At 57.6% G+C, this 8,802-nt stretch overlaps 1 protein-coding gene across 1 annotated transcript in view; it reads right to left on the minus strand.

Annotated features, from left to right (window-relative positions):
* LOC102773829 overlaps positions 1 to 8,802 on the minus strand; it is a 37,701-nt gene that overhangs the window by 4,071 nt on the left and 24,828 nt on the right. The window contains exons 8-11 of the mRNA XM_015565801.1: positions 8,200 to 8,800; positions 6,300 to 6,476; positions 3,857 to 3,913; positions 2,501 to 2,683 (exon numbers count right to left, since the gene is read on the minus strand). Of these exons, the coding sequence (XP_015421287.1) occupies positions 2,501 to 2,683; positions 3,857 to 3,913; positions 6,300 to 6,476; positions 8,200 to 8,800 (1,018 nt within the window). The remainder of the gene's footprint in view (positions 1 to 2,500; positions 2,684 to 3,856; positions 3,914 to 6,299; positions 6,477 to 8,199; positions 8,801 to 8,802) is intronic.

Genomic DNA, 8,802 nt, shown 5'->3' on the forward strand with positions numbered 1-8,802 from the left:
AGGCGCTAACACTTCCTCGCGGGGTTTAGTCAGAACCAAGTGAGAACGGAGGTCTGCTAACTGCCCCACAAGAGAGGCAGTCCAGGCAGATCAGGGCTCGCCTTAAGGCCCGCCCCCAACCCGTCCCCCCCATACATTTTTGGGGAATATTCTAAACTTCCTGAAAGGCAGGCGCTAAAGGGAAAAGATTTGCCTGGATCCCTGGAGGCCCAGCCTGGGCTGCTGGTTTGAGGGGAATGTAGGGCTCTGGGTCTCATTGTGGAATTTTAAGATGAGCCTCCACTTCTGCAGGCCCGTGTCTGGGTCTTGCTGACTGAGCCCCAGAGGAGAGCAGGACGTTCCCAGGAGGAGGAGGGAAGAGGCAGAGCGGGCGGGAGGAGGCCGCACGGCAGCTTCCTGGCTGCTCACCGCCTCCCGGGGGCTGTGGCCAGAGGACACGCTGCTGGCCCAGCCCTGACTCCCCCAAGGAAGACAAGCTCCGGTGTGCTCAGTCAACGTTTGTGGGATGAAGTGGCAGAGCCGGGTTTTGTGGTTTATGGGGGAATAGTGAGGTGCCCCAGGCCATGAAAGTGGGGGTATTCTTGGAGAGCTGAACTGTAAAATAAAGCAAGACGGGACCGCAGATTCGGTCACCTTAGAAGGAGGGAGTGGAAGCTTATAACTGGCCATGGCCTTTCAAAAGGCCCAGGGGAGACCCCGGCCCCCGGGGAGACATGTCCAGGAGCAGGGGCACCTCCTCCCAGGAAATAATACATCCGGCTGAGGGCACCTGACGCTCCCTGTCCCCATCCTAGGCTCCCAAGCAACCTCCGATCTTAAACGCTCATCTCTGACGAATGAATGAATGAATGGATGAGCCTGACCGATGATTCCACTAGAGGGCAGGCCATGCTGACATTTCCCATCCACCCACTGGACACGTCAGCCTGTGCATCGTCCTGTTTCTCAGGGGAAATGAAGAAATTCGTTTGCGGGTTTATACATCAGTCTCTGTGAATTTGGTCCCTGCAGGTCAGCCTGTGCAATCCCAGCGGCCGTTTCAGTTCTAAGTTCAGAGCCTGCAGGACTGGAGCAGCCCTGGAGGGCGGGGCTCTCCTGCCCTGACTCCTCCCTCCCAGGTGACTGACTCCTCCTGGGTCTCAGGCCCTGAAACTTGGCTTCGGTTTGCCTCAGTCAACTGCGCCAGCCATTCCAACAGCACGCTGACCAAGTCCCTCCAAACTCCCTGGCCCTGAGAGGTGGGAAGAGACCAGCACTGGGCCGGGGTCTGAGGCTGCGGATTCAAAGGCTGCTCTGAACCAAGTGGCCGTGTGGCCCCGAGCAGGCCCGCGGCCTCCAGGTCTCCGTCTGCTCCGCCGTGTGAGGCTTGGACCAGGGTCAGCTCTCCGCAGGCCGTGGGGAAGGACAGATGGAGAAGGTGGGCTTTGCAGAGGCTGGGCTGGGGAGGCGGAGGGGGAGACACAGGCCTGGTGCTCAGCTGCCGAGAGCAGGAGCCAGGAAACCAGGGCTGCTGTGCCCGCAGCAGGAGCTGCAATGCACCCGCACACCATTGCTGGCTGGTCCTCCGAATGGGGTTGCACACCTGTGTGTGACAGTGTGTGTGTGTGTGTGTGTGTGCGCGCGCGCGCGCGCAGGCTTGGCTGAGCACCCGTGGGTGCTGCGCGCACACGGACGCCAGGCACTGCTGTTCAGGGCCAGGCAGACCCAGGAGCACTGTTACCAGACCTGGGGCAGAACGGGCTTTCATCACCTGCTACACTACCTGGGGGCTGTGTGACCTTGAGTGAGACTCCCAACCTCTCCGAGCCTGTTTCCTCTTTCACTGACCATTAGGAGAGGAGATCCTCCTTCATTTAACTCACGATTTCATTCATTCACCTGAAAACTCCCTGCGCAGCTCTCTGCGCCAGGTACCAGGGAGACAGAGGTGACTGTGGAGCGGCTCTGGCCCCAACAGAGAGGTGCCAACCAAACTCCTGCCACATCAGGGGGGAAATTCCTCCCATGTTACCCCTCAGGCATAGCCACGTGCCTCGGAGGACAGAGGGAGTGTGGCTAGCTCTGTGGTCTAGGGGATTCAGAGCGAGCTCCCTGGGCAAGGTTGCACTCGAACTGTGCCCTGAAGGCTGGATAGGAGGCTGGAGGGCAAACAAGAATCTTGCCAGAGGAAGCAGCACGTGCTAAGGTCCTGAGGCACACGGGAGAGAGCCTTCTGGTGAAGCAATGGCACAGGGCTAGCGTGACACAGAACTCAAGCCGCTGTTTGTGGTCTGTCTCCTGCATCGTGTGGTGAGCACTTTACGGGTAAGGACGGCCAGACGCCCTTCCCACGCCAGCCCCAAGCACAGGTGCCGGCACAGAGGAGGCGTTCAGGGCGCGTTCCCCGCGGCGTCAGTGGGCAGAGGGAGAAAGGGGGGACAGTGCAGGCCAGGCAGGTGGACCGGGTCACTTGCCCACAGGCCCCACAGGAAGAGGGGCAGGGCTGCCTCTGGGAACTGACCTCTGGGACGCCGGGAGCCAGGAAGGTGGCTGTGTACTCGGCCAGCGCCACATCGTCCACCATGCTGCGCACCGTCTGGCAGAGCAGGCGATCGGCCAGCCCATGGCGGCACAGCTCCTGCAGCAGGCGCGTGAGCAGGTGGTTCCTGTCCCGGCACTTCTGGACCAGGGAGGCCAGCTTGGCCTGTGGGACGAGGACACAGCAGGTGGGTCCTCAGACACAGGGCTCCCAGGGGCTGCGGCGTCAGCTCCCTGCTCTGCATCCCCAGCCCCACCCAGCACAGCCCTCCCTCCTCCCCTCCCTCCACCCGGAAGCCAGAGTCATGCTGACAGTTGACTGAGTTGACAGCAAGCTGCCTGCGTCCCCTCTCCCTCCACTGCACCCCAGGGGCTCCCACTGCCTTCTGAAGGCCCTCCAGATGGGTCAAGGGTGTGGGCTCAGGCTCTGCCACTGACCAGCGATGTGGCCAAGCTTCTCTCTGCACCTCCCCTTGCTCCTCTGTACAGTGGGCATGGCTAAGGGCACCAGGACCAAAGGAGACAGTCCAGGCCAGGCACCCACACAGGGCCAGCCATTCCTGCCCCCCGCCACCACTGACTCTTAGACCTGCCTGCACCCCTCCAGCCCCATCGTGGCCCGGCCTCCTTCTCCCTCCTGTTCCTGCCACACTGGTCACCCCCAGCCCAACCCCAGAACTTGCTGCTCACTCCTCTGTGGCTCCCACACGTCCCAAGCCGAGAAAAGCCTGACCACCTCTCCAGAGGCCAGCCTGGTGTCGCCTCCCCGGGTGTCACCTCCCTCTCAGGCTTCCCGGATGCTCAGCGCCGGGCGTCCCTCTGTGCCCTGGCTTCCGCCCATCCCTGCAGGTAATTTACATTGTGGACCTGCCTTCCACACAGCCTGGGAGCGCCTCCAGGTCAAAGCTGGGCCCCAGCGCTGTCGCTGTGTCATCACTGGGCACTGTGCGGCACTCGGGACGGATTTGTTACATGAACGACATGAGTGAGTGACCCTCCGACCATGAAAAGTCTGCACATGTCCGGAGGGGTGACAGGCCTGTCATCCCAAGGGAGGCCTTCCCGGTGCCCTCCGCTCTAGGGGCGGGGGTGGCACTGCCCTCCCATGGGTTCAGGGTTGTTGGCCTGTCAGTTTCCCGGCAGTGGGCCCAGGCGCCCCGTGTGAGACACCCGGGAACGGACCCAGGAGCACGCCGGAGTCCGTGGGAACTGGGAGTGAGCTTTGTCTGTCCTTCTTCCTCCCAGGACTGTCACAGAACAGAGATGGGCCACGTCTCTAACGGGAAAATACCGGCCTTTTCTGAAAAGGCCGTCTCTACTGACTGCGCACATGCGTTACCTTCAAAGGGGTCACGGCCAAGACTGCCTCATGTTGCTTTTTCTGAAGTTCGTCCACCTGGAAAAGACACGTGTTGCCAGGGCTGAGCCGTTGTCCCACAGCCCCTCCCTCCCCCATGGGTGGCTCACCCAGGCCGGCTCCTGTCCCCTCCTTTCCCACAGGAATTCTCGGGGGACGGCCTTTCCTGTCACCTGTCACCTCGGCAGGGTCGGGAGGCAGGGCGCCCTGGGCACGGGCGAGTGACCCCCTTGCCGGCTCCGACACTGCTCCCCACCAGGTGCCGGAGCCTCTGGCACCACTTAAACCTGCGATTCCCAGCCACTCCCTGGACCTGTGACCTTGTGCGAACTCCTCTCTCTGCCTCCGTCTTCCCATCTGGGGTGTGGGTGACGTTGGGGCCCATGCAGGGGTGACTGCAGCCAGGACTCCGTGAACAACTCCTGCGAAGTGCTTAGGACCAGGCCTGGCACCCAGTTGGCACCCAAGGACTGTAAGCCAGGGCGACCACCCGGGCCAGAGGGGCCAGGCACTGAGAGACGCCACCTGGGCCTCCCAGCCAGCCCAGCGCCCGGTGAACCGAGGGGTCCCAGGTGCCTGCGCAGCAGGACGCCCGGCAAGGCCGCCTGAGTGCCTGACCCACAACCTCACAGGCCGTGCCACAGTGGGCATCGAGTTCTTCTCACTCTCTCTCCTGTCCCCACGAGCAAAAGTCCCTCTTCTTCTCCCACCTTGGATCCTAAGCACACGCCCGTAATTAGAATGTGTGTGTGTGGGGGGGGGGGCGGTGAAACCACATGCAGAATGCCTTACATCTTGTGTTGTTTTTTGTTTGTTTGGTTTGGTTGTTGTTAATCCTCACGCAAGGATATTTTTCCATCGATTTTTAGAGAGTGGAAGAGAGAGGGAAAGACGGAGAGAAACATTGATGTGAGAGAAACACATTGATCGGCTGCCTCCTGCACGCCCCACAATGGGAATAGAGCCTGCAACCTGGGCATGTGCCCTTGACCGGAATCGAACCCGGGACCCTTCAGTCCACAGGCTGACGCTCTATCCACTGAGCCAAACCGGCCAGGGCTCATCTTGTTTCTTCATTTGATTTAATATCGTGGTGTTATTTCCATGTCAACACAAATTGATCACGTTCTTTTAAAATATTGCATATTATTTCATCATGAGGCGGAAACATAATTTATTAGCTAATTCTTGTTTATGAAAATGTATATTGTTTCTGCTTCTTTATTTACAGACCAGTGACCACTGTGTATGTGTTTTGGCTCCTTTCGGGATATGCTCGGAGTGAAAGGCCAGCTCCTAGCCGGCTGTCGGACACTGAGAGGCGCTCGATGATGGGCAGGCGTTGGGGAAGGCTTCTGTCTGCTTCCGTTTAGGAGGCGGCCTGACTCTGTGGCCGTGAACTGGGTACCGGGCCTTTCCGGTCACAAAGTCAACGAGAAGGAAGTGAAAAGACAACAGGAGGAGAGGAAACATTTCCAGGTCAGGTATCTAATAAGGAGCTCGTATCTAGGATGTATAACAAATTCTTACAACTCAACAACAGCAAAGGCAACTACAAAATGCACAGAGGATCTGCATAGACATTTCTCCAAAGAAGACCTACGAACCTCCAGGAAGCACATTTTTAAAAACTGAGATGATTACAGCGTTACATGCAGCTGTAAGAAGTCATACAGAGTCCCCGGATATTTCCGTTATTTCATGTATTTCCCTGGTTTCCCCTGAAGGGAGCATTTTGAAACCAAATAATGTCAGTTACATTATATTGATACACTCCGCCAGCTTTATTCAGGTTTCTCCAGTTTAACTTGTACTTGTGTGTGTGTGTGTGTGTGTGTGTGTGTGTGTGTGTCTGTCTGTCTGTCTGTCTCTCTGTGTTTCTGTGTGTGTCTGTCTATCTGTGTCTGGTATATGTGTATGTCTATGTGTCTCTGTGTGTGTATGTCTGTGTGTATGTGTGTTTGTGTCTGTGTATCTGTGTTTGTGTGTATGTCTGTCTGTGTATCTGTGTTTGTGTATATGTCTGTGTGTGTATGTCTGTCTGTGTATCTGTGTTTGTGTGTATGTCTGTGTGTGTATGTCTGTCTGTGTATCTGTGTCTGTGTCTCTGTGTGTCTGTCTGTGTGTATCTGTGTCTGTGTACCGGGCTCTGTGCAGTTTTATCACCTGTGTAGCTTCACGTCTCCCCCACACAGACAGGTCCCTGAACAGGTCCGAAGCCACAGGATCTGTGTTCTTTTTAGAACGAGCAGTGAACTGGATGGAGTTTTTCTCTCTATGCTGCCCTGTACTTTGTAAATCTAATAAATACTAACCAGTTGCTGGAAATGGCCAGTGAGGTCTGACCTGGTTCCTTTTTCCGTTCTCAAAACTTTCCGGAAGGTGGGGCCACCGGTTTACGAGAGAGGCCGCCCTGCCCGCCTACCTGGCCCTGGAGCTGGTCCCGGCGACGGAGGGCCTGGTCGCGGGCCACCTGCAGCTGCTGGCCCGCGGACGCCTGGTCCCTGAGCTGCCACTGCAGGGTCAGCACCTGGTGGCGGAGCCGCCGGACGCGCAGCCTGAGGTCCTCCGGGGTCCCGGCTTCGGCCTCGGCGTCCTGGGGCTGCGGACACAGACTCAGTGACAGGCTCAGTTACCTTCCCAGCAATTTGCCTTCGCAAATGCATTTCTTGTTGCTGATCCTCACCCGAGAATAATGTTTCCGTTGATTTTTAGAGAGAGTGGAAGGGAAGGGAAAAGAGAGAGAGACACACACACAACGATGTGAGACAGACACATCTATTGGCTGCCTCGCAGACATGCCCCACCCGGGACTGGGGATCACACGTGCAACCTAGGTGTGTGCCCATGACCGGGACTCAAACCCAAGCCCCTTCAGTGCTCGGGCCCATGCTCTAACCACTGGGCCACAGCGAGCAGGGCAATGTTTTTTTCTGCTCATGTTTTCCGAACAGTTAAAACTTTGAGAAAATGAAGGAGCAGAAATCACTCCTAATCCCATGAGCCAGTGTCACCGTCGTCATTCCCCACGTGTCTTCTTCCCCTTTGCTCTGTGTTTTACACACGTGCTCACGTGGGCGTGCGTGTGCGGCCCGTGGCGGGCTTCTCCAGGGTGGATGTCGGGGGCAGGTCTGGGAAACTGAGGTCTGACAATAATAATCTTAAAACATTATTTTCAAAACAATCTCTTTCACCCATATTAAAAAAAAAAAAAAAAAAAAAAAAAAAAAACACGGGAAACAGCACGGCATTTTGGAGTCCGATTTAAAGCTGCCGGTCACCGCTGTCCTGAAGCACAGGGTGGTGAGTGGAGTTTCACGTTCACACCCAATTGTGAGAGGCTCATCACAGGGACCCTTCATAGCGCATTTACATCCACCAGAAGATACTGCATTTTAAACAGATTTCTTTTAAAAATATATCTTTTTATTGATTTCAGAGAAAAAGGGAGACGGGGAGAGAGAGAGAAACATCAATGATGAGAGAGAATCATTGATGGGCTGTCGAGCCCGCAACCCCAGTATGTGCCCTGACCGGGAATCGAACCCTGATCTCCTGGTTCATAGGTGAGCCATGCGGCCGGGCAGAGCAGTCCCTCTCACTGTGGGCCCAACGCCAGCAGCTTTTTGGGGTGTCGCAGGGGATTTCAGGGGGCAGGAGGGAGAGGAAGGCGGTGGGAACTGTGGTGGGGATGCTGCTGCCCCCAGTGGCCTGGAGTCTACATTTTTATTTTTAAGAGCATTTATGCAGACACCCAGGTGTGCACATACATACATACATGCCCACATATCTGTTTTTCTTTCCTGTGTTTATACATATATTTATTGATTTCAGAGAGGAAGGGGGAAGGAGAGAGAGATATAGAAACATCAATGATGAGAGAGAATCACTGATGGGCTGCCTCCTGCACGCCCCTTACTGGGGATGGAGCCTGCAAACCAGGCATGAAACCCAGGATCAAACCTGGGACCCTTCAGTCCACAGGCTGACGCTCTACCCACTGAGCCAAACCAGCTAGGGCTATTTTTTTTGTAAAATTCAGTCTATATCTTTGTGCCTTTGCTCCCTTTGGCCACGCTGGAGCACCCGTCCATGTGACGAGAGCATGCTGAGAGACTCGTGCACGCGGTTCTGTGGCCTGCGGGTGATCAGGTTAGCCTGGGACTCTGCTCACTGACTCCCCGGGGCCTGTGATCTCTCGCCTGGTCAATGGGGGTGGCACTGTGCCTCCTCTCCGAGCTGCGGGAGGGCGGCATGCATGAGGGGGTGGGCAGCAGTCTAGAACGTTAGCAAGAGGAGATGAGGCAGCTACGCAGTCAGCCTACCTGGTGGCCGCTGCCCAGGGGCCTGAGCACCGGCCCTGGGGCTGCAGAACGCCGCGGTCCTTCCTCCTCTCTCCCCAGCTGTGCCTCTTCCACTCCCATCCCGTGGAGGTCTCCTCGCAGGGCACCGGACACATCAGCCCTTCTCCTGGCCGGCGATGGAGTGGCCGCCCCGGCTCCGCACCCGGGACCCTCTGTGCCCGAGGAGGGGCCCATCCTCTCTCTGGGCAGACCCGGGCCCTCCTCCCAGGGCGGCCTGTGGACTCGCGCGGTCAGCGGCTCTGACGGCGGACTCGCCTGCACCGCCCTTTCTACAGCCCCCACCTTGTCCACCGCCTCCACCTTGTCCACCGCCTCCTGGCTTTCTCGCTGGGGGCGCTGTTCTGCTCCCCCCGGACGCCCCGCCTCTGAGCTCACCCCCAGGGCGACCTCCCTCTCCAGGACCCAGATCCTGCGCAGAAGGTGCGCGTTCTCCCCGCGAAGGGCCCCGATCATGTCCTCTATTCCCAGCACCACGTCCTTGACCAGCTCTCTGTAGCCCAGCCCGAGCTCCGAGATCAGCGCCCTGAGCTCCCGGTTCTCCTGGGCGGCGCCCTGCATGAGGCT

This window comes from Myotis davidii, unplaced genomic scaffold (genome assembly GCF_000327345.1).
Source record: "Myotis davidii unplaced genomic scaffold, ASM32734v1 scaffold960, whole genome shotgun sequence".
Lineage (NCBI taxonomy): Eukaryota > Metazoa > Chordata > Mammalia > Chiroptera > Vespertilionidae > Myotis > Myotis davidii.